We start from the raw sequence: 23,971 nt of genomic DNA, 5'->3' as shown, positions 1-23,971 counted from the left end.
AAAGGTTGAAAAAAATCTGAATGTTTTTTTTGAACTGTTTCATAATTCAATTCAATTAAAATAATCCTTTATCAATCCCAAAGGGAAATTAAATGTTATATGACATGGTTTGTAAGCGAAAAGTGCTTTTATAATGGGGTATGTTGGGTTGACTAACTTTTTTATCTTATAAAAAACACAATATAGGGGTGTGCTTCATTTATATAATCATAGAGTATTTTCCTTAAAGACACCTGCTGCATCTTTGTAGAATGCAACAAATCATAACTTCTGCTTCTATGACCTACAAATGTAACCATACTTAACTGAAGGAATAACCCTCAACATACAACAAGAGAACCTGCACAATGAGCCGTGTCCAAAACAACTTTGGTACTGCCACAAGGAAAGATCCACAGCTGATGTTTTAAACATTGATTATGGTTTAAATTAATTCAAAATTCTGTTGATAAAATATAAAAGTGACAATTTATCAAAAGTTGGTTTCTTACTCAATAATGAAAACAATTCAATCCTCTAAACCAAGGATCCACAAACATTTCAGCCTGTTACCTCAAGAATCACAATGCAACAGACTGGTGGCGCCTTAAAAATACATATAATACCTAAAACGCTATATTTATTCATACATATATAGTGATCTAAATATATTCATTTTTAATAAATCAATTTATTGATAACATTTGAATATTTCATTAATTTGTTTTATGAATTTTTAATTAGTTAATTAGTCGGATTTCTCTATATTTTCCCTAATTTAAAAAAGCAATATGTTTTGAGTATTTTTGGCATTCTTTCTTCAGACAGGGAAAATTTTTTGGAACTCCTGAACAGGATTACTTAAAAGCTTCAGAAATAAATCCACACTTTTTAAAATTTGAAATAATAACAAGAAAAGCACTCTGAGAGCGCAGACCACCAAGCTGCAAATTTTGCCCCATATTGTGACCATCTATAGCTAAAGCTTGCTAAGGATCTGGATCATTATCAAATCTAGATCAATTGTTATTTGTCATCCGTTCATAAGTTTTCAATCGATCCAGATAACAAACTAACAAGGTTCCATTTTCTTGTGTTTTTGTCTCCTGTAAAATAGACTTTTTGAGGCCGATGCTGAGGCTGTCAATACCCACTGCTGCCACCCTCTGGTTTAGTGGGGAATTGCGTGTTCCGCCAGATATCCCCATCTCGTGTCTTTTTAAAAGATAATGTATTCAGATGATCTGGATCCTAACCAAATTCTGGCATATATTAACAGGTAAATTTAATAGATTGTTCCTATCTGACCTTCTGGGTCTACTCCATTACCCACAACCCAACGGGAAGTTGTTACGTATTTAACCTGCGACCAGAACGTCTCCATAGCGCAACTCTTACCGGATTGATTGTATTCGTTGAAAAATAAATCTCGTTGGTTTCTCCCGCTGCTCTTTAGTTACTAATATCTTGTCAGGTGGAATTTAAGCCTCCGAGGTAAGCTGTTTAATAAACTTCAGCTAATGTCAAACAAATGTTTGCTTAGCCTAGCTCGGCTAACACGATTATAGCAACGATAAACACACGCGTTTCTAATGAGAAACGGGCATATAGGCTTGTTTCCGCGTTTATGGTGTTATTGGTTTATCTGTGGTGATTTAAAGGTTACAAACGTGTACCATAGTGTTGCTTAACAATTGTCACATTGCGTGATAAAGGAAGAAACTGCACTTTTCATTTTAACTGACACTTTGTCCATTGAAACTGAATAAAAATGTCACTTGATATTAATAATGTCTGGATAGTCACCTCACAAAGAAATTGAAGTATCTGACTTCCACCAACCGATGGAAACTGGTGTACATTCCTTAAACGCATCAGATGCTTGCAGGTCCCTTCCCTTTGTTGTCTAAAGCAGCTTTTTATGTATAATCTTATAGCACTTTTAGCCGTTGTCTGTATAAATAAAATTGGTTTGATAGATATACATTCAGTGGATAAACTAGGTCTAAAAATGTTGGTTTCATAGTCTAAAATATTTTCCACTGTTGTAAAAAAAGGAAAAAATGTTTTTCAAAGATTGCTTTACATGATTAAAAATCAAAGGAGCTGCATACATTTAACAATCACACAGGGAAATGGTAGAAGTGGAAACAAAACAGAATAATGCTTTACAGCTCCAGGGACTGACATCTAAAAATATTAAACACTACTTTATCTACAAGAGACAATAATCAAACATACAAATATTCTTTATTTATGGTGATATTTAGATTTGCAACTAAAGAATGTTTTTGTTTCCTAGCAATTTGGAAATGAATGACAACTTAATAAAGAATAAATCCTGTCTGTTTATGGGATGTTGATAAAACATGGAATGGCCCCTCGTTTTTTCAGATGTCTCTAGCTGATGAGCTACTGGCTGATTTGGAGGAAGCTGGAAATGAAGGAGAAGATGGATTGTATCCAGAAGAGGAGGAGGGGGACAGTGATGGAGAGAGGACTCAGGGAAGGATGGAGGCAGGGCTGGAAGATATTCCAGAGGAGATGGAGGTGGATTACAGCAAAACGGAGAGTGTTGCCTCCATTGCCAAGCTCCGCAATAGCAAACAAGTAATTTATTTATTTATTTTTGGCTGTAAATAAGGTAATACTTGTTGTAAAAAAGATTTTAAAAAATCCTAGTTGTGTCTAATTCTGCTTTTTTTTTTCTTTCAAAGTTTTCAGAAATCATGGAAAAAATCTCAGAATATATCGGAAAGCAGCGCAAAAACTCAGATGGTGAGTGTGATCTGTTTAAGACAAATTATTTAAGATCAAATTATTATGATGTTTTAAATTGTTATTTATTAACCCTTTAAGTAAAATGTGATCCCTGTGTGGTGGTTCTTAGTTTCAGGTCCCGTTGAGGCTGATCCAGAATACAGGCTGATTGTAGCAGCCAATAATCTCACAGTGGAGATCGATAATGAGCTCAGTGAGTCACTGTTCAGTCTAACATCATTGGAATGAGTAAAGACACATGTCTGCCTTTGTTATACAAGTTTTGTATTGTTTCATTCCTTTTTTTTGTTGTTGTTGTTGTTGTCCCCAGACATAATCCATAAATTTACAAGAGACAAATATTCCAAGAGGTTTCCAGAGCTCGAGTCTTTGGTTCCAGATTCTTTGGATTACATTCGCACAGTCAAGGTAAAATGGATTGGACTTGTTTAGAGTGTTTTAATTTAATGAAAGCAGACTTTTTTGATTAATACTTCTAATGATCTGTTTATACATCTTTAAATTTATATCCAAACCTTTAGATTTAAAATAGTTTTTCCGCTTACACTTGATAACCTGTTTTCTGTATTGACATTAAACTGAACCAAACCTAACCTAACTTTCAGGTAGAATTAAATTTGATCACTTTGCTGTTTTTTGTTTGTTTCTTAAATTTTCTTCTAATAAAAAATTGTAAATATTCTAAGAACAATATGTTGATATCATGACTGTATAAGATAATGAGGTTCAGCAGGAACATTGGCGTTAAATAAAGGCCCAATTATTGACGTATTTTAAAGCCCAATAACAAGAGGATTTTGGACCTCCACCTGTCGGGTTTATTATTGGGCTCAATTAATACTCCTGAAGGAGCTACGTTCATCTGTTTTTAAAAGGAAACACTTCCTTTACTCACATGGACTAACAGCTTCCTTAGAGAGTCTAATTTAGGTAGTATAATTTTGTGGGAATATATCAACACAGGAAGAAATGGCACACTTTACAAATAAGATTGCATCAGAAGGAGAGAATATGTCCTCTGGCTGAACATTGACCCAAAGTTTATTGACAATTTAGTTTAAACGTGACATTAGTGACACCAGTCCAATTGGAAATCTGTGTTAATCCTGACGCTGTTGCACCAGTTCTTTCAGGAGCAATTGGCCAAATTCCCAGCAAACTGTGGTAAAAAGGATTGTGGGAGGAACCCTGAAATGTTTCACCTAAGTTAAAGTTTTAAGTGCAATTCTGCTAAAAAGTTAGAAAATAAATTTAGATGAATGAACCTGAAGAAAAAGTATCAAAATCATCTGTCATGGATTTAGGAATATTTTGATCATCAAACAGGAGAAGTTTTATTTATCGACAGACAGAGGGATAAAACTTTTCATCCCCCCCCCCCAATAACTATATAAATGCAGCTGAAAAGAATTTTCTCTGATGTCTTTGAAGGAATTGGGAAACAATTTGGAGAAATGTAAAAACAATGAAACGCTGCAGCAGATCCTGACCAACGCTACCATCATGGTCGTCAGTGTCACAGCATCAACTACGCAGGGGTGAGTTTCACTTCTTGAATTGTATGTAGGAATATCAAATCAGTCTCTGCAGCTGGTTAAGATTGTTCAGTGTTTTAATGGAAAACTTCTGTAAAGAGTTCAGCTTAAAGTTTGCGGGTTTTTTCTTTATTTTTTTTCTAGGTCATTGTTGAGTGAAGATGAACTAAAGCAGCTGGAAGAGGCTTGTGACATGGCTCTGGAGCTCAACCAGTCCAAACACAGAATATACGAGTATGTTGAGTCCAGAATGTCATTCATAGCCCCCAACCTGTCCATCATTGTGGGAGCATCCACTGCTGCCAAGATTATGGGTGAGAGGGGGGAAAAAAGGGACCTAATCAAACATTTTATAAAAGCAGACTTTATTTGTTGTTGATCTTTGTTTTCCTCACCGTAGGGATCGCTGGCGGTCTCACCAACCTTTCAAAGATGCCAGCCTGTAACCTTATGCTGCTGGGAGCCCAGAGGAGAACCCTATCAGGCTTCAGCAGTACGTCCCTGCTTCCCCATACAGGCTTCATCTACCACTGTGACGTTGTGCAGTCGCTGCCACCTGTAAGTTCATAAAGTATGCAGTTCCTGCACTGGCAACACGGAACGCTTTATATATCTTTGTTTCCCTCTGAATGGAAACTATGTTGGTTAGTTTTTTTTCTCCCCTCCACTTTAGGACCTGAGGAGGAAAGCGGCTCGTCTGGTGGCGGCAAAATGCACCCTGGCTTCACGAGTGGACAGTTTCCATGAGAGTTCAGATGGAAAGGTTGAAGACATGCCTTTTTTTTTTTTTTTTTTTTTTTACTATAAAGTCCATTAAAGTAACAAAGATTATTAATCTGATGATTGCAAATGTTGTACCCTTGCAGGTTGGCTATGACCTAAAAGAGGAGATCGAGAGAAAGTTTGATAAATGGCAAGAGCCGCCACCGGTGAAGCAGGTTAAACCTCTGCCAGCTCCTTTGGATGGACAGAGGAAGAAGAGAGGAGGAAGGAGGTATGGAATCTGTCAGGAAGGCATGCTTCACACTGTTCAGATGTACAGTATTGTTCTTAGATCGACCAAAAGCCTCATGAAGCCCTTGAACAAGCAGGGATAATTAAATAAAACCTTTTAATTATTTCAAGTCTATCTAAAGTGACTCTAATAACCGGAGCTGTTCCTGCAGCAAATTAAACATTAAACAGTAACAGATCACTGGGAAGCAAAGGCAGCATCAACTCACACTTATGTTCTAAATGCCAGCAAACATCAGTATATCTCGTATTCAAGCATGCTGCTCTGATGTCTTTCCCTGCAGGTATCGAAAGATGAAGGAGCGTCTTGGACTGACTGAGATCAGGAAACACGCCAACAGAATGACCTTTGCAGAGGTGGGTGTTTTTATAGAATTTTATCCCTAAGCTCTGCTTTTAGATATGTGTTTCACTAATATTCTTTATTGCTAAGAAAATGTGAATGAAGTATTTGTAGAATAAATCTCCACACCTTAAAGAAAGGCCTCAGGCCTGTGGAAGACGAATCCTTGTTTCATGTTTAAATTGAATGTTATGTTTTTACTCTTAAAAGTTGTAAGAAATGCTTAAATGTTTTCTGGATTGTGGAGCTGGATGTTAAAGTATTGTATTCAGCAAATGGAAAACATTCTGAGCATTTTGTTAATGTGCTAAAACATGATAGGCACAGTTTACTGGGTTAAATTCATCAAATTTTCTGATGCAAGCATAATTTTAGTGCCATCTTCTAAGTGAGGTTTACTTGGTCCCCAGTGTTTATTAACCTCTTAACATCCACCTCATTTTGGGTAATCCTCGCCTATTTTGCATACCCAAATGAAAAAGCAAATAACTTAGGAACTGTAAGCCCAAATTACATGTGCAATACATTATTTGAAAGCTAAAACCCTCTAGTTTCCTAATTTATAATTTAAAATTGGGTGAGTAGAACACAGACCAACCTGCATCAGTTCAAACATGACTCAACGTTGTTGTTTTTTTTTTTTTTTTATTCTCGAAATGATGGTTCTTTTTTGAACAGCAGTAATGAAGACATTCTGGAGAAAAAACAGGTTTCACTGTATTATATTTGTTCTCCATCATGTCAACCACAAATGCAAAAAAATTCAGACCTCTAGCTATAACAGTTCCAGAGCTGTGGGGTATGGAACTTTAGGTGTCAGCTTTGAGCTGCACACAATGGCTCCACCTGCTGGTAAAAAATTTTACCGGTGGAATTTTATGTATTCGAATTATTACCCCCACTTAAGGTCCACTTGGTCGCCGGAGACCCGGTGGGTTTTAAGAGGTTAATCAGAGAGCCTATGAGCTAATCTCAGACTTTGTACTCCAGATTGAGGATGATGCGTATCAGGAGGATCTGGGCTTCAGTCTGGGTCAGCTGGGGAAAAGCGGGAGCGGCAGAGTCAGGCAGGCTCAGGTCAACGAGGCCACCAAGGCGAGGATCTCCAAATCCCTGCAGGTAAACATTGCTCCACTTAATCGATATAGTTTTCTCTTTTATTCTCTTTTAGTTCTTATATCATTCTGCGCTGTTTTTTCACCAACAGAGGACGCTGCAGAAACAGAGCATGACATACGGCGGGAAGTCGACAGTCAGAGATCGCTCGTCTGGAACCAGCTCCAGTGTAGCCTTCACTCCCCTCCAGGTAAGAAGAGGGAGCTTCACACTGCTATCCTGTTCAGTTTGAGCCTCTCCTTCAGCTCATCCTGCTGTCGTCTACAGGGCCTGGAGATCGTTAACCCGCAGGCTGCAGAGAAGAAGGTGGCTGAAGCCAACCAGAAATATTTCTCCAACATGGCAGAGTTCCTCAAAGTCAAAAAGGAATCCAAGATGTGAACATTCAGTCCCCTCAGCAAGGCATCACGCTTTTTAATCTGCTTGAATGTTCTCCACTAAGTTTTATTTTTTTATTCCCATTTAGAATAAAATGTTTACTTTTGAGTTTCTGTTTTCCAAGAAATTAAACGTTAATTGTGCTGACTTGTATTTTAAGTGTGTTTAAGATTTACTTTCTGATTGGCTGGCATCTGATGGAAAGGGGTGGAATATATTTTGCAGTGGCCTTACCCCCTTCTGCATTTTTAAAAATTCTACTGAAAAGATCAGTTTAGACAGGAATTTATGCCACAGACTGTTTAATTTCTTAAAAGCATTTATTGAACTTTGTACAATCGTTTATAACCCCAGTTTTGACATCTCCCATGCAGAAATGTAATGAGAAATTCCTTTGAAATTCACATTTTGGGCATTTTTCCTTTCAGAAAACCATAAAAGTTCCCCAAAAATAGAATCTATATGAAGCAGATATCAGAAATCTGCATTTTCTTTTTTCATCTTCCTTTCAAAAGAAACCCTTAAATAACCATACACAATACTTAGTGCTGTACAGATGTGGAGTTCTCATGGTTTCAGTTTTAACAGCTGACCAAGACAAAGTGGTAGCTTGAAAAATACCCACAAGTTAGAAATACCACTGATAATTGAGCATTTCTATATTTAAACTCTACATGTAAACAGCTGTAATCAGCATACATTCACTGTACATGGTTTATTTAAATACAGGAGGTAAATTAAAGTGGGCGTGGGGGAAAAAAAGAAACGAGAACCTGACCCAGCTGAAAGTTTTTATAAGGTAAGCGGTGACGCTACAGGTGCATCTCAATTGGTAATATAACTAAAGATATTTTCAGTAATTTTTTTTCCAGATTAATTCCATGTTTATAGCTGTTAAATTTCAAGATTATAGCTGAATTGATGAGAAACTCTGAAAATTGGAATAAGGCCAAGAAACATTTAAGCTTGAAAATTACAGCTGTTTCCGTCAGATTTGGGTTAAACCACTCCTTCACTATAGATATAAGACGCATCTTACCTGAAGGAAGAAAAACCACTAGTGAAATATGCTTCTAGGTGTAACTCACAAAAAGGATGTAGCAGTAAATGAAGATGAAATGTGAAGTTACATCAGGTATGGTCCAGTTATCAGCCATTAACTTTAACCTACTTAATTGCCCAGCCTTTCTTTGCCTTATTTGACAAGTTGAACCTTGGTTCATTTTTAAATATATTTTTTTAATCTGTCCCTTTAAAATAGCTGTACTTACAAGAAAGTGTTAAAAAAAAAAAGCTTAAATCAATTTTAAAAATATCCTTTAGTGACGATATCTATGCTTCCAATTATGTCTCGATACCTGGAAATATATGAATAGATCTGCTTTAAATTTAGGATGCAATACAAACTAAACTTTCCTTCAATTGCATCTGCAGTTCAGTGTAATTCTTCCTTTAATGCATCAGTAACCTGGAAATGTATGAGGTTAATTTACTTCCTCAACTATGAACTTTTTTTTTTTAAACCTTTGTCTGCAAAGCTGTACAAGGTAATTAAAAACCCTGTGTCCCAGGCAGCAGACTGGGAAACTATTCTAACAAAGGAGGACGGAATCTAGAAATTGTGGGTCTGATGGACACTTGAGCGAAGTGTTAAAATTCCTGACAGTTTGCCTTCAGCATTAAAACGTAGCATAAAATGTTTAAACTGACTAGCAAAAACAGAATCCAAAAAAAAAATAAATCTATGAATCCGTATTAAAAATTAATCTGATCGGGTGAAGCAAAATTAGCATTTAATCTCTTATCTACAGGCTCCTGTTTTAATTTCTGACTTTTGCTTCCGAGATTACCTGAAAAGTGCAACAGATTAATAGAAATTCTGCTACCGACCAGAGTTGTTTCACAGTAACTTGCAGCAACTGTGGAGAACAGCATCTGGCTTTCATAATAAAACTTTGACTCAGATTGAGAAAATTACCGGTACCTCTGCATTTAACCCATCTCCTTGAGGAGCAGTGGGCTGCCATTGTGCGGCGCCCGGGGAGCAGTTTGGGGTTAAGGATCAAACCAGGTACTTGGAAGCTTCTCAGAGCGCAAGCTCACTGCGCTAACCACTAGGCCTTTTCTGAAACCTGAAAAACCTTTGGTATGCAGGAGTTCTTATTCATCCCACTGTCTAAAATGCAGTAATTCAAGCAAAAGGAGCCCCAACCAACAGTGGAATTAAATAATACAGTGGATGACAACATAATTAAAACTCTTTTATTCCCATTATGTAATGTTACTTCTGAGGTACTTATCTTTAATTGTTTTAACATGCGTAACACTGCATGTCCAAACAAACATCACATCCCTTTTTGAATTGAATCAGTGAAATTAACTTCTCCATTTTATCCTAATTTACTGAGATGCACCTATAGCTGTTTTTCCTGTATTAATGATGAAAATCCCTGATGGTCCAAGATGTTTCATTTATGTGGACACAAACATGAAGGCGCCATAGTATCTTTGAGAGGTTAACTTAAAAACATTTTATTTGTAAAGAGAGTCAGAGACCAGTTCAATTGCATAGCAATTTAATCCTTGTCCAATAAGGACTCTTTCCCTTACACAGGGAGAGGCCCTGTGGTCACTCTCAATCACGTTTTTAACCGACCAAGACAATATCAATAAAACTATTGATAAGCGCTCACTATCTTCAATAGTGACCATATTCAACAGGCATTGTAGGGTCTTAAAAGAAGCCGTTCCTACACACCATCACTAAATGTCCACTGAACGTCCCGTTTTAAACCATCGAATTACAGAAAATACAAGATGGGCACCATAACAATCAAATCCAAGGTTTGTTTTCGTGTTGAGTCAAAGGCTTCCAGGCTCATGTTGGGCAGGTGGTACAGAGAATCGTTGAAACGGAAAAAGAAGAAAAAAATATGAGAAACATGCATGGGGAGGGGATTAGGGCTTTTCCTAATGCCACATACTGAGTGTGTACACAAACAGGCACAGACGCGGATCTCCAAAAGGAGCCTTCCCAGCTCGTGCAGCGCAGGGATGTTTGATCGGACCCACAGGGTGGTGGTGTCAAAAAGAAAAAAAGAAAAGAAAAGCACTACACGAGGAGCTAGGGCTTCACATTGAGATGCAGCCTATACAGACACCGGCCCCTGTTTCAGGAGGGAGGTTCTACTACACATCACAATCTCTATCCACAGTTTGGAGTTCAGTCTCGGAATGTCAACAGCAGCACGTTTTGTTTTTCTCTGTCCTTTTGCGTCCCTCTCTGTGTGTCACTGCAAGTCTCTGTCCTCCAGATACCTGTACTCGAAGGTGAACCCCTCTTTTTTCCTCTGGCCCCATTTCTCATAGTCGAAGTAAATGTAAGTGCCCTAATGGGAGAAACGAGTGGAACCACCATTAATAAACCACAATGAGCAGCATGTTAGGCTTTGCAGAGGATGGAAAACTAGCTTAGAAGCTGTACCTGCTCAAACTCATCAGTGATAGTCTTGGGCTCTTCGTGCCTCTGAAACCACATCATGTACTTGGTGTGAAACCTCCATGATTGTTTCTTTAGAGCCTTGGCAGATAAATACTGAGCCTTGGTGCCCTGATAAAAGGAAGAACAAAACATTGAATCACCCTGCTGTATATAAAAAAAGAAAGGAAGGAAATACCAAGTAAGGTAAACTTTTACCTCCAGGTAGTAGAAGATGAAGAAGAGCGTCTCTGTGGACAGCCTCTGGTAGAACTCTATGGTGTCAGAGTGGTGGGGTGGTACTTGATGGTGGTATGGCAAGGTAGGACATGGGTTCCTCATCAGGTATTGCCTTTAAAACAAAAAGGCAATATTCATAACAGGATCTATTTCAGTAATTCAACAGAAAAAGGTTGTATAGATCAGTTACGCAGTCAATTTCTGTGTTAATTTCTATCGCTTTAATTAAATGTAATGGCTAACAGATACCCTAAATATCCAACAAAATCTTAATGATCTTTGTTTCATAATCTTTTAACAGTTATACCTGCTGACCAAACATTTCATTGCCTCCCCTAAACTTTCCATTATGACCATTATGCCCCAAATAAATCAAATTCACTGCAATGATGGCTGAATATCAGTGTAGACTTTATACTGGATTTCAAACATATAAACTGCTGTGCCGTTCCCCTCACTTCCCCATTAAATATAATGTTTAATTTCATATGGAAAGAGGACTTTGGACTACTGAAGAAAGCACAGACTCAAGCTCAGGAGAATTTCTCTCACCTTTTTGAAAGGCCTGTGCCTCAGCCTTTTTTTACCCGACTCTTTCCTTCCTCCTAATTTTCATCCATATACTTGGATATAACAGTCTGAAAAGCCAGCTTCTTCAAAAAAATATTTTGTCTACTTCCCTTTTTGAGAATCATTTAATAAATTGCTCAACTTAAAGTAAAATTTTTTGCTTTTCACTGGCTTTTAAAATATCTTAACAGAAAGAAATCATTGCATATTTTCTTATTACTCTGCCCTGCCTTTGCACCATAATGTGGTTTAATCTGTATTAAATTCTGTCTAATAATAGTCCAGAAAATTCTGTTTGAATCTAAAAACTTTCAAAACTTTGACTTTACTTTTCAAAAAGGGAATTTCTCTCCCTAAAATGACAAATTTTACCAGAATAACTAACCAGATTTCACATTATTCATTAGGTTTTTATAATAACACCATCTAGGCAGATTCATTTCTTGCTGCGTGTTTGTTTTAATGTCAAGATGTTACTTCAATTAAAAGGTTTTTATAAATGCAGCTTTTAATTAAAGAGTTTAAATGGGAATGGAAGCAGTGGGAGACAATATGGGTAACATACAATGATCACATCTTAAAACGGGGACCCTGTATTATCACCATCTGTTAAAACCTCACCTGATCCTCTCAGAGTCAGAGGGGTGAGGCATGTGCGTCCATGCAGACTCCTGCATCGCCTGCTGGTAGAGATGGTCTTTGGAGAGAGGAGTTGGGCCCAGTGGACAAACCCCAAGCGAAGGGGGGATGCTGACCTCCGAAACAGATGGTTGAGGAGCTGCAGGTGTGCCGGGCGCTGCCGATGAAACAGAAAAAATATCTACAGGAAAAAGGACAAAAAAAGAGGGAGATTTTCTTCAACTTCTAATTCTTTCAAAAGTAAAAATCCTAAACCTTGGGCTATAAGAAAGATGGCAATACTTTTTCTCTTGAGATTTCTTGAAAAATTAATTTATAAGAACAGAAAATTTTAAATATAACCAAACCCAACTATGAGGAATTTATACATAAAATGGTTCCACCTACAAATCTATAAACTGCAACTGCTTTTAATTGATCAGTTTATTCATAATGTTTGAGAAGTATTTCTACGTACAAACGGAGAAATGCTGTATATCCACCGTAAAGAGACTATGTCATGTTAATTTTGAGAGGATAATTCAGTAGAAATATTGCCTGACCGTTCAGCCCTCTGTCGGATACGTGCAGGTTGGAGATCTCTCCCTCTATTCCTGATCCCAGCGCCGCTCTCTCAGCCATCGCCTTCAAAGAGCTGAGGGGCTCCGGAGCCTGAGGAGGGGAAAGAGACGGGAGCTGATGGTAACATAAGGCGCTGAAGTTAAATGGAAACGGTAAAGTCAATTCATTCAAGACTACTGACATTTTGGAACAGAAAGGCAGTGAAAGAACATGAAATGAAAAATTGAAATTATTCTCCAGCTTAATCTTAATGTAAACTGAGACTATTACTTTTTGCATCATCAGTCAATTCTGGGATATTTGCCTTGTCAGAGTAGAAAGGTAAAGTTTTCAGCCCCAAACCATCTTAGTTTATAAGCTGCTTCCCATCTGTATGTGCTGCTGTATGACTGCAGGTTATACATAAATGAGTTTGGGGCAGTTAGGGTTGTTTTAGACACAATATCTAAATTTCAACCTATTGACAAGTATCTATAAAAAGACAAAGAACCAATAGACTACTAGTTATTCATTGAAATGGCAAAATAATCTAGTCCCCATCTCCAGTCCTCAAAAGCAACAATCCTGCCCCTTTGAGAAGCTGCTCAGCTGCAACACACCTGAACCAAATGAAGGCTGATTACCAGACTTATACAGACTGCCACAGGGGTTAATTTAGCTGCATTTGATTCAGCTGTGCTGGAGAAGAGGCATGCTAAATCAGTCCCTGAGTGTCCTGTGTATTTTAGAAGTTTCAGCTGTAAACATCTGAATCAGGCGTATTAAAGCAGGAAAAACTAAATCTGCAGATAGCGGCCCACAAGTTCTGACTTTGGACAAATTTGATGTAAAAGTTAGAGCAGTGGCTCTGGCACTGTAGATCCCTGCAGTAATGTATTTAGCGTTGATCCTTTATTGTTAAAAGAAAGCCACAGGTGGCATTCATATCATTAAAAACTAATTGAATTCCATTTAGACGCTTCAGTTCAGCAGTTCCTGCATAGCACAGACTTTAAAGCTGCTTAATAGAATGCTAAATGTACAAAGCCAATGTTTTTTAAAAAAAAAGACAGCAATTTGCCACACCTTTGTTCCTCCTGCTGAGAAAAGTATAAGCATCTACTGCTGAAAATTCAGAGATAAATTAAGTTTAAACAGCTTCCTGACTACCTGAGTGGAAGCTGGTCATCTCCATGCCACCATTTATTAAACAGAAACCCAGGACAAGCATTGTGTTCATATGATACAGTACATGTTTTTTTTCTTCTAAGAATCTGGCTTTTGGACTTTTATTACCAGCAAGTCATAATCATTCAAATTAAGAGGTATAAAAACTTATCTGTTTAACACAAGTTTTTTTAAAATAAATTTTACTAAGAGGCACAATTTTAGCAAAACAACTCCTATAAACTTTTGAGGCAGATTTAACTTTCTGTAAAAATCACAGAAACTGCTTTCCTTATGTGTTCGAGCAGATATTTATTAACTTTCATTTTAAAACTTAAATTGAAATTTCTAAAACATTCTGACATGGAACTGGAAAGCTAAAGGCGGAAGATCTGACTAAGTGTTTAGTAGCAAACAACTTTTTTTGCGTAGGAACCAAAAACTATGATCAGCCATGTTACACAACCTGGAAGAGACCAATCATTCCTAGACTAGATTATATAACTCTCACTCCTAAAAGCTTCTGGATCCAGTCTAAAAGAACTAAACAGATAGGGACCCAGCTTGAAACTTTGCTCAGAAAGAGTGGAATACACCGAATTTACATTTTTGGCCTTTAAAAGGTTCTCTTATCTGAAGCTCATCAATCAGCAATGAAAACAAGCAGTTGATCATAAACAAATTTTACCAAGTTAAAACTTAAATGAACGTCCTTGTGTAAAAGAAAAAAATAAATATTAAAATAAATTATTATCACGTAATAATTCAGAGTTAAAAATGATGCAGAAACTCACAGCTTAAACCGAGATCAACACTGCTTGCTTTGCTCACCTTAAGGCCCTCAGAGGCCTGAGGAAATGAGTGGGGCCCGTTGAGGAGACTCCCTCCACCCGGTGTGCTGTCTGAGAAGGAGGGGGAGGGAGAGCTTGGGGGCAATGTGATGGAGCTAATTAAGCTGGGGCCATTGTCCATCCTGCACAAGGAGGAGGGTGTCAAAGCAGGATCAAAACACGACAAACATTTGGTAAGGCAAACAGTAAAAGGATGAAGGAAAAATGACGGCTTACGGCTGGCTTGTCGAGGAGCTGAGTGAGGAGGCTTGGCTGCTTTGTGACTGGCTTGGTGTGCTTAGAGCTGATTCAGTGGAACTCTCTGCCACTACAGCACTGTAACCTGGAGGCAGGCGAGGGAAAAATTGGAGAAAATGTTTCTACAGTAAACGGTGATAAATACCAGCATATCAACCTACTTGGGCTTCCATTCTGCTTTAATCCACTCGGAGGTCTGGCAGGAGCAGCGTTCACTCCAGCCACACCGGCGTTCCCGCTGTTTCCGACCATCAGGCCAACTGCTCCAGGGGTGGAGTTGGCAGAACTCGGGGGCCCCTGTGATGCAGCGGGGGCCACGCTTTGCCCAGGGACCAGACCCAATATGCTGTTACCCAGAGAGATGTGGGCTGAGCTAGAGCCTAGCAAGCTGAGCCCAGACCCGGCTCCGTTGGTTGTGATTCCACTGGAGCTTGAATTGGAGATGGAATTGCTGCTCTCAGGCAAAACGCTGGATTGAGTGGTGTTGCTCAGACCAAGTCCACCAGATGCTGCTGCGTGCGCGTAAAGGGCAGACGTGGAACTTGTAATTAGGCCTGCCATTGTGTTTAACGGAGTGGTGTGGCCTGCCAAGCCTAAGCTTGGCATCTGGTTAGCATTGCTGGTCCCGCTCATGCCGCTTTTCCTTAAATCCGACCCGAGCCCAAGACTGGATGATGGGGTAGACCCGGAGTTGGACTGAGAGTTGGGAGCTGTTGAACTGGGTGTGCTGGGTGTGGACAGGGAGGGGGCGGTGGATGCTGGGAGAGCTTGGTTGCTAGGTGGACTGGGGGCATTGTTTGAGGGGACCGAAGGTTTCGTTTGAGGTGGCTGCTGTTGCTGCTGCGACTGATTTGATGGCTGAGACTGGTGCTGCTGCTGTGCAGATTGATGCTGATGCTGCTGTACCGCACTGCTGAAACTTCCTATGAGACTGCTGCTGGTGGGAACCGCGGGAACGCCTCCAACAACACTCGCCATAGACAGGGAGGAGGAAGAAGAGGACCCGGAGGTGACGGAAGAAGAGAAAGAAGATTGCAAGGATGGGGTACCGTTCTTCACAGGCGACTAAAAGGAAAATAACACAACAGAGTCTTAGTAAAAACTGTCACAACGGCAAATATACATATCTTTTGGGAGCAAATTTTACTGTGACTATTCGTGTCCAGCTATGCAGGAGATGGTACAAACTAAATCAGAAGTCTCCAGCCATGGCCCTACAGAGAAAACTCATTCGATTTCAGTGTCTGAGAGGCCAAGTAACCTTCAGCAACTGTGAGTCTCCAGGACCAAGGGTGAAGAGTGCTGCTCTACACTTTTCAGCTACTGACACAGCACAGATGAGAACCTCTCACCTGACTAACGTGACTGTCTGTCGACCGTCCCCTTTTCTTATCGTCCTCTGAGTTCTCCTATAGGAGGAGATACCTTGATGTGACAATCCACTTTCGAAAAGTTTATTCAGCACACCAGGCAGTGGATTAGAAAGCAGTTGTGCTTGATGACTTGATTAGACACAGTGCCCTGCAAAGGCTTACAAACCTCTTAAACCTCACAATTTCTTAAATAAGAATAGACTTTTGTGTTTTATTTTGATTTTGTATTAGGACCTTCAAATAGTACATTAATTGTGAAATGGTAAAGTTTTTAAACTTTAATTTGTCAATCTGCAATTTTCCTTCAATCTCATGTGAATGCACTACTTTGTGTTTTGTCAATACCCAAATATGTGAAGGTTTGAAGGTGTATGACTACTTTTGCAGAGCATTGTGCATGTTTAAAAGGAGAAGATGAGTAATTTTGGCATCCCTTCACCACCAGCGCAAAAGCTCAAACGATGCAAAACAGAACTTACAGCAGTGCAAGTAGCCGGAGACGGAGGGATGGGCGAAGAAGATGTAGTAGAGGTGGGAGTGCTGCTAGAGTGAAGGTACATGTCATCTTCCACATTGCCTGATGGAGAAGTGGCAACAAGTGCCGGAGCTACAAGAAAATAACAGACACGCCATAAGGAGACGCCTCTAAGACAGAAGAAAGGAAACCATCTTCTGAATTTATCTTTAGGGCTCTCTCACGGATGTCTTCCAGGTCTAGGTCATCATACAGGAACTCATTCTCCTCAAAGTCCGGGTCTTGACAGGAATCAATGTAGTATTCAACGTCATCCTTGATCTTCTGGATAGCGTCCACCGGTACAGAGTCATTGTCCAGCATCCGTAGAATTGTCTCCAACATGCGAATGTGGTATCTATGTCTCTCAATCAACCGCTTGAGTTCATCGATACGATCTTGCTTCTGCAGGACAAACAGAAAATAAAAACAAAATGCTGAAATCGCCATACTAAGTGTATATGTGTATAAATAAAGTCTTATTGAACGGTCATAGCTTATAACAAAAAGAGGAAGGCTTTACATCTTTATCGCCCTTCTTCTTCCGCGTCTGGACTGAAAGAGATTCCACCTCGCTCTCAAACTGATCCACCTGCATATTTAGTGTATCTATTGTATTCTAAAGGTGATAGGGAAGCCAGGAGAAGAGGGTTAATGAATATAGTTGACAGAAATTATAGGTGATGTCAAGTTTTTCCCTTTGTTTCTCTCCTTGCTTTTGATCAAACTAGCAGATAAAAAAGCAAACAATTTAAAAAATAAATATTGAACTTACCGTTAGCCACTGTCCCGTTTCTTCCTTTTCCCTCTGAGCTGGATCCACCTTCTGAGCAAGTCCTAAGCCTTCTTTAGAGTAGGCTTTTGTTTTCGTTTCACGTTCCACCACTTTGAACCGTTCCATTTGCTACAAACAAAAAAATTACATCGAGTCTCATCGATTTTTACTCTGACAATGTCTACCTTTCAAATGAGGGTTATTTTACTTCTGAACAGTCTACACTTTCATAGCTGTTGAGACAAAAATGTGTCTTTTTGATTAGGCTGCCACATAATCATACTGGAAGCTCTCAGATTTTTAGAAAAGACACAATGTAGCAATAGTGTTGCAAGCAATCATACAGTCAAAGCTCAACTTGATACAAAATAGCCATAACTGTGTTGCATTTGTAACAGAAATTATCACAACAATGACAGACAGGGTCATTGATGTCAATTGAGAGTCCCTTGTTTTTGTCACCAAATGCAGAACCAAATTCACTCTCTGCCACTTTATGGACAACACTTTGCAAAAATAAGGTTTGATTCCATTTTGACTTCAGCTCTAATGCAAGAAAAAATACTCAGGTTTTAGATTTGTTGTAGATTGTTTTTTTTTGCCCATCTATGCTGCAAATTCTCCCTTCCACTACATCTGAAAGATGCTACTTCGGGGCAAGTGCTGTGGAGAACACTAGAGTACAGGGAACTCATTGTCGTATATTAGAAAAGCACTGAAGACATTCTGAGCTGTTTGACAAGGTGTAAACATCTGAGGATACGTCCTATGTTGTCTTAAACACAAGAACCTGGTCAGCAACAAAACTCAAGTAGGCTGCAGAGTTCAGATTATGCTCAGTGGCAGCAAATGAGCCAAAAGTGTGCCAAGAAAACAATGCCCATCACCAACTCACCACCTCATGCCTGAACTGCAGCTAAGAGACCATAAGGACACCCGTTTTCGACTTATTTACCAGAATGTTGCAGTTAAAATCGAGCCTCATCAGATAATGCATCAGATTTTAGGGAACCTAAATAAATCCTTTATTTCTGGTTCTTAGCTGACAGGAGTGGCCTTTAGAGTGGTCTATAGATAATATTGCCCCTATAAAATTACATATTTTTGTTTATGATTTGCTTTATACGATTTTAACGAGTATTTCAGCTACAACTACTTCACTAACATCCCAGACCAACCTGTCCATACATGTCTGCCATTATCAAAGCATCAATGTCAAATTGGCTACTGCTCATTGGAAGTAGTCAAATAATCAAACTAATCCATCTTTAAATAATATTCACAAAACATTTAAGTCATAAAAACACTATTTCTTTACATAATTCTGGAAACTTCAGAAAAACGCCACCTAGATAAGTAAATACAATGTGTTGCTGCCATGTGATTGACAGAATCCCTGTTTGTTTTTACAAGATACTGAACAGGTTTATCAAACAAAGTGGCCCGTGAGCATATCTGCAGGTTATCTTCAAAACATTATTGTTAAAGGGGAATTGTTGTTAATTACGTTGGCCAGAAAAACAAAATCCAAAACTGCTACATTATGAACACATAACAAAGAATGCATACCGTTTCTATTAGTTTTCGGTTCTCTACTAGCTGCCGTTTGTCTTTGATCTCGTTGGAGGCCACCCATGTTTTTATTTGATCTCTCAATCGCTGCAAAAAAAAAAGAAAACACACAGCATTAGAACACATTCTAGCACTCTAAATGGCTACATTCCTATTGGTTTAAGTGTATTGTCCAATCCTACCTGAAGTTTTTTAATCTCTTTCTTGAGATCAGCTTCGTATTTTTCCTTCTGATTCGCATTAGCTGCATTGTGGAGCTGAGAAGCAGAACACAAATAAGTGTAAAGTTGAATATCTGAAGATTTTGATCCCAGTACAAATTTCCTCAAAGCTGGAAAATCGCTTACTTTTTGCCAGATGTCCTCAAACTGTTCAACACCTTCCGCTACTTTTTTCAAACATCTGTCAATTTCACCTGGAAATTGGGGAAAAAACATCCAAGCTTGGTTGCAGAAAAGTACAATGAAATCTAATCAAAAACACTTCAACCAAAATAGATGACAAAAAGAATGGGTAAAGTCTGCAGGTCGTTAACTGGCAGCACATGCAGCTTCACAGACACTTACCTTGTAGTTTTCTTTTATCAGCCATGGCTCTGACTACGACAATTTCCACATTCCGTCTGTCACAAGTGATCTGTGTAAATAAACCACACATGTATCACCACATAATACAAAATAAAACATAAATCAACCAACAACAGTAAAGCCGTATATCGTTTCGCTGTATCTGAAACTGACGTTAACATCATCTAAACCTACAGCTGACATTAGCAACACACATATAACACAAAAGCAGAACTAAAACACAATTATGTCGAAATTACACGTGACAGTCAATCCATAATTTACTCTGTGAAGTTATATGATCCTACTAACATTAACAAATATGACTGGTTTGGCACTCAGCTAAAATTAGCCAGCTAGCGAGCTAACGCTAAACACTAGCCTAACTCGTCCACCTCGCTCGGCTAACTATCGGTTTTTAAAATAAGCTTCACATTTAGTTTAGCTCATAGCCATGCATCGCTACTCTGGGCTCCATCGGAGCATTGATAAAGATATTTTGCATTTTGAAAGGTAATATATAAGAGAAACCGTTCCACTCGCCGATATGCTAGCAAATACCCGAAATGCTAGGTAGCAGCTCAGCTAGCCAAATTAAGGAAAAAGGGAAACTGGGTTAATCCGACCATGTATATTTATACTTGTGTGAGACATTTACCTAGTATATGGTTTTTCGTTTGTCTTATTTCAAATAAAGCCAAAACTATTTCCAGTAAATCTTCTTTACTTCCAAAATATATTTTCTTTTCGATAGACTCGCTCACTGTAATGTAGCTGAAGATGGACGGTAGCTAAGATCCCACCTCCTCGTCTATGCCCCGCCCTAAACCCATTCTACGAGATCTGATTGGACAAGAACCACGCCTGTCACTGATGCCTATCCGGTGAATTGGAGAACAGTCATTGGCTCTTCTGTTTGATGACTGATGCGCGACTCAATTTCTTTCCTTACTGGTCCACTATCATTTTAAATTATTATATTTTCTCTTTAAGTCAAATAAGAAATAAGGGACGCCCCTCTTACGTATGGCTGTTTGGCTGAAATGTTATTTGTGTAATTAAGACCAGACACATGTAATAGCTACATTTATGTATTTGAACAAAATATACCAATAAATTAGTTGGCTGATTATACAATACATATATATATATATGTATATATTCTTTTTAAAGGAAAGCGGTAATCAAATTCCAATAGCATTTAAATTAAAAAAAAAAAAAAATTTCTAATACAATGATCACAATTTTATATTTATGGATGTAAGACTTACCATTTATGATAAACCCTTAGATGATAACAAAAAAAAATTATAATAATATAAAACCATAACCATTGCGCAATATAAAAGTGAGAAAATATGTAAAATATTTTGGAACAATAATCTGTAGAGATAAAGCAACATCTGAGAAGAATAATATCTTTAGCAAAGGATAAAAAGTATTTTAAGTTTAAGCAAATGTGTGCAAAGAGATATCGTCTTTTGAAGTATCCTTCTATCCAGAGTAAATAACATAACCAAACTGATCTACCCAGCATGTTCTCTACTGGGGCAACCAAACATTATTAATACCATAAACAAAATATATCTTAACTTTGTTTAAAATAATGGAGTTCACAGATTAAAACATTACAGATGAATAAATTAGGAAGCAAATGTCTCCTGCTCAAGTTAAACTGAGTGGTTTTACTTTATGACCAAATAAATGTACATCCTTCTTCCTCCAAAAGTTAAAGAACTACATATAAAAATTTTAAATAATAGAAGCAGGTTGTAGTTTAAATTTGCTACTGATAAGTGTGCTACAAAATGGATGGATGGATTTTAAATTAGGTGAGGATGAAGAGAAAAAGTCACATAATTTCTTTCTTAGAAGTGCCACACAGGACTTTTGGAGTAAAACAGAATTCCTAATTAATAACATAGTAATACTGGGGAAGTACTTTGTTTGCATATATGTGTTACAAAAAATTTAAATGTTTTCATAAGGCTCCTAATTTGATTTAATCTACTCAAAAACTAAGTACTTGTGTACCTAAGTTGAAACAAGTGTTTTAATCCCTTCTAATTGTTTTATTGGATTTTAAATGTCTACAACTAAACTTGTGAAAGTTACTATGTATTAATCTTGTAATGTTTGTAATCGGTTTTTCTAACGCTAAAATAATACATATTTTCAAATACTTTATTTGAGCATGCATCAAAAACTTTGCTTAAAATGCCCTTGACATTTGGACATAAGAAATCATTGGGCAAATTATATTTAAATTCCAGGAATTCACTTTTTTAAGTAAAAAAAAAATCTTAAAAGATTTCAGCTTTGTACTTTTGGAATGGGTGGATATTGCACATGTTTGCTGTTCTTATTGATTCATTGAAAAATATGTTTTGACACACCTCCTCTAAGAAAAGCAAACCAGAATAAGAATCCTACCTGCTGCATCTGAGACAGTTTCCTACAAAGAGTAGAGTTCTGCATTAGGTGCTCACCTGTCGAAAGGATAGATCTCCCAAATGAAGGAAACCACTGAGCTTGAAGGGATTTTCTTTATTTTCAAAAATCCATCATTTTCAGAGCTAACCATACATAAAAGGAGCATCATCTTAAGTTTATCCTTTACCTTAAACATTGAATATTGTAGAACAACAAATCAGATGAATTTGCATCATTTGCTTTAACGTTTATCAAACTAAAATTAGTAATTTCAACAGTTAAGATGTCATTTTTTTTAAATCTCAATCACCAATAAGCAAAAGGCACAATATGTTTTAATCACTGTTTCTAATTAAATAAATTTATCACATGTCATTTTATTCTTTTGTCCAGTTGTCTGGTTTATTCAAGGAAAAATACAAAAAAAAAAAACGTGCAAAGTTAGACTTTGGAAAAACAACTTCATCCAATAATAGGTGAAGAAAAATGTCCAGAACACCAGTTAGTGTGACAGAGATGTTGGGCTGGGCATTTCTCCAAACGGAGTCTCTGACAACACAGACATGTCGGGATCAACCTAAAAAAGAAGGAAAACGTATTTATTGATCAAATTATATGTTTTAACTCTCATTTGTTTAAACTCATAGTGAAACTTTATGCATTTTTTTTAACAGTAAAGTTAATCCAGTGATGTCTGCTTCAGGTCCTCAAGGACCAGCATTCTAGATGTTTTCGGATGTTTTCCTGGTTCCACACGCCTACCTGAACGAAGTCTGCTTGTTCTACCCATGCATGGGTTCTCTCTGTGATATGGGTTATTCCCATTTTCTGAAAACCTGACTATTATATTATTGGTTTCTTCTAACTGTCCTTAGGAATTAATATGCCTGTGAATAGTTTTCTGTCCTATGTTGCCACCCTGCAAGGATAAGTAGTAGAGATGCGCCAATTAAATACCTGGATCGGATATCAGCTTCGATATTGACTAATTAGCTGGATTGTATATCTGCAATTTGTTACCAGTTATAGAACATCCAATCCAGTAAGCTTAAATGGGAAGAAATATGGTTCATTTTTTCCAACGATTGAGTCAGATCGGTATCGACCAATGTGCTCACCCAGGTATTGGTATCAATGGGATCGGAAAAAAATGAGTTAATGCATTTCTAATAAGTAGATACTGACGGATGGATGTATTTGAATATTTTTCCTTTGCTGAAATGGGTAAAAGGCTGAGGAGGTATTTCCCTTCTTTGAATCACTTAAAAATAACAAAACATAAAAGGTATAGGAAACAGTCTGCTGGTGATCAAAATTTGACACCACTTAGTTGTTCAGTAACCTGTTGATCTTTGTCCTTTTCTCTGGGTATTCTGTGCCTCTTCTTCTTTGGCCCGGCTACATGGTGTAGAGCCGAAGAGGAACCAGGGAAACCATTGAGTCTTTCTTCCTCGACTCCAGCACCAGAATCCAAGTGGGCTCCAGACTCGTCCTGGAGCAAACAAATACATTCTAAAATCAACAGCTTATCAGCAGGGTTGTTACTTAACGCACATTACATCAGAACGCTTTATAGTTTTGTCATGATCAAAGCGGGATAGTTTCATGTAAATTATGGTGCTACATTTTGCTTCAAATTGCCATAGAAGTTATATTCTAATCATACAGGACAATTTTTGGGGAAATTCTAGTGCTTTCCCAATTAAGTATGAGAAACACATATAGTCACAGATTAGGTTTGGTAAATAAATATACAGAGAATGGTAATTTATCATTTAAGTTTAAGTAAGGGGATGACCAGGAAAACCTTTTATTAGAATAGAAGAATATAATATAATATAATATAATATAATATAATATAATATAATAT

At 37.8% G+C, this 23,971-nt stretch overlaps 3 protein-coding genes across 4 annotated transcripts in view; 1 reads left to right on the top strand and 2 right to left on the bottom strand.

Moving 5' to 3' along the window:
* Positions 1 to 1,333: 1,333 nt before the first annotated feature.
* On the top strand, positions 1,334 to 7,299 carry prpf31 (pre-mRNA processing factor 31). The gene is made up of 14 exons (XM_015381223.1): positions 1,334 to 1,473; positions 2,374 to 2,589; positions 2,697 to 2,757; positions 2,870 to 2,953; positions 3,071 to 3,168; positions 4,192 to 4,298; positions 4,440 to 4,609; positions 4,696 to 4,853; positions 4,969 to 5,058; positions 5,162 to 5,289; positions 5,594 to 5,666; positions 6,643 to 6,771; positions 6,860 to 6,958; positions 7,036 to 7,299. The coding sequence occupies exons 2-14, from the start codon at positions 2,374 to 2,376 to the stop codon at positions 7,147 to 7,149; spliced, it is 1,527 nt and encodes a 508-aa protein (XP_015236709.1). The 5' UTR covers positions 1,334 to 1,473; the 3' UTR covers positions 7,150 to 7,299.
* Positions 7,300 to 8,701: 1,402 nt separating this feature from the next.
* On the bottom strand, positions 8,702 to 20,463 carry cnot3 (CCR4-NOT transcription complex subunit 3). 2 transcript variants are annotated; one of them, XM_015381221.1, is made up of 18 exons: positions 20,327 to 20,463; positions 19,669 to 19,738; positions 19,450 to 19,517; positions 19,285 to 19,359; positions 19,100 to 19,189; positions 17,531 to 17,659; positions 17,279 to 17,374; positions 16,941 to 17,160; positions 16,721 to 16,848; positions 16,221 to 16,277; positions 15,030 to 15,933; positions 14,848 to 14,953; positions 14,612 to 14,753; positions 12,616 to 12,724; positions 12,056 to 12,254; positions 10,844 to 10,976; positions 10,631 to 10,756; positions 8,702 to 10,535 (listed from the first exon to the last, which is right to left on the bottom strand). In XM_015381221.1, the coding sequence occupies exons 2-18, from the start codon at positions 19,691 to 19,693 to the stop codon at positions 10,437 to 10,439; spliced, it is 2,706 nt and encodes a 901-aa protein (XP_015236707.1). In that variant the 5' UTR covers positions 19,694 to 19,738; positions 20,327 to 20,463; the 3' UTR covers positions 8,702 to 10,436. The 2 variants fall into 2 exon arrangements, with proteins under 2 accessions (XP_015236707.1, XP_015236708.1); XM_015381222.1 differs by lacking the exon at positions 16,221 to 16,277 and having other exon boundaries at positions 10,294 to 10,535.
* Positions 20,464 to 22,228: 1,765 nt separating this feature from the next.
* tfpt (TCF3 (E2A) fusion partner (in childhood Leukemia)) overlaps positions 22,229 to 23,971 on the bottom strand; it is a 4,973-nt gene continuing 3,230 nt past the window's right edge. The window contains exons 6-7 of the mRNA XM_015381169.1: positions 23,444 to 23,593; positions 22,229 to 22,678 (exon numbers count right to left, since the gene is read on the bottom strand). Of these exons, the coding sequence (XP_015236655.1) occupies positions 22,604 to 22,678; positions 23,444 to 23,593 (225 nt within the window). The 3' untranslated portion in view covers positions 22,229 to 22,603. The remainder of the gene's footprint in view (positions 22,679 to 23,443; positions 23,594 to 23,971) is intronic.

Source organism: Cyprinodon variegatus, unplaced genomic scaffold (genome assembly GCF_000732505.1).
Source record: "Cyprinodon variegatus isolate N-32 unplaced genomic scaffold, C_variegatus-1.0 Scaffold229, whole genome shotgun sequence".
NCBI classification, from domain to species: domain Eukaryota; kingdom Metazoa; phylum Chordata; class Actinopteri; order Cyprinodontiformes; family Cyprinodontidae; genus Cyprinodon; species Cyprinodon variegatus.
The sequence above is the reverse complement of the archived record's forward strand: the minus strand, read 5'-3'. Positions and strand labels throughout refer to the sequence as shown.

Excerpts from the sequence above, each read along its gene's own strand:
- prpf31 (XM_015381223.1), top strand. The coding sequence starts at position 2,374 with ATGTCTCTAGCTGATGAGCTACTGGCTGATTTGGAGGAAGCTGGAAAT. Across the intron at positions 2,758-2,869 it reads GCAGCGCAAAAACTCAGATG|TTTCAGGTCCCGTTGAGGCT; the intron begins GTGAGTGTGATC and ends GGTGGTTCTTAG. Across the intron at positions 4,610-4,695 it reads CACTGCTGCCAAGATTATGG|GGATCGCTGGCGGTCTCACC; the intron begins GTGAGAGGGGGG and ends TCCTCACCGTAG.
- cnot3 (XM_015381221.1), bottom strand. The coding sequence starts at position 19,693 with ATGGCTGATAAAAGAAAACTACAAG. Across the intron at positions 19,360-19,449 it reads TTGAGGACATCTGGCAAAAA|CTCCACAATGCAGCTAATGC; the intron begins GTAAGCGATTTT and ends TCTGCTTCTCAG. Across the intron at positions 16,278-16,720 it reads CTCCGGCTACTTGCACTGCT|GAGAACTCAGAGGACGATAA; the intron begins GTAAGTTCTGTT and ends CTCCTCCTATAG.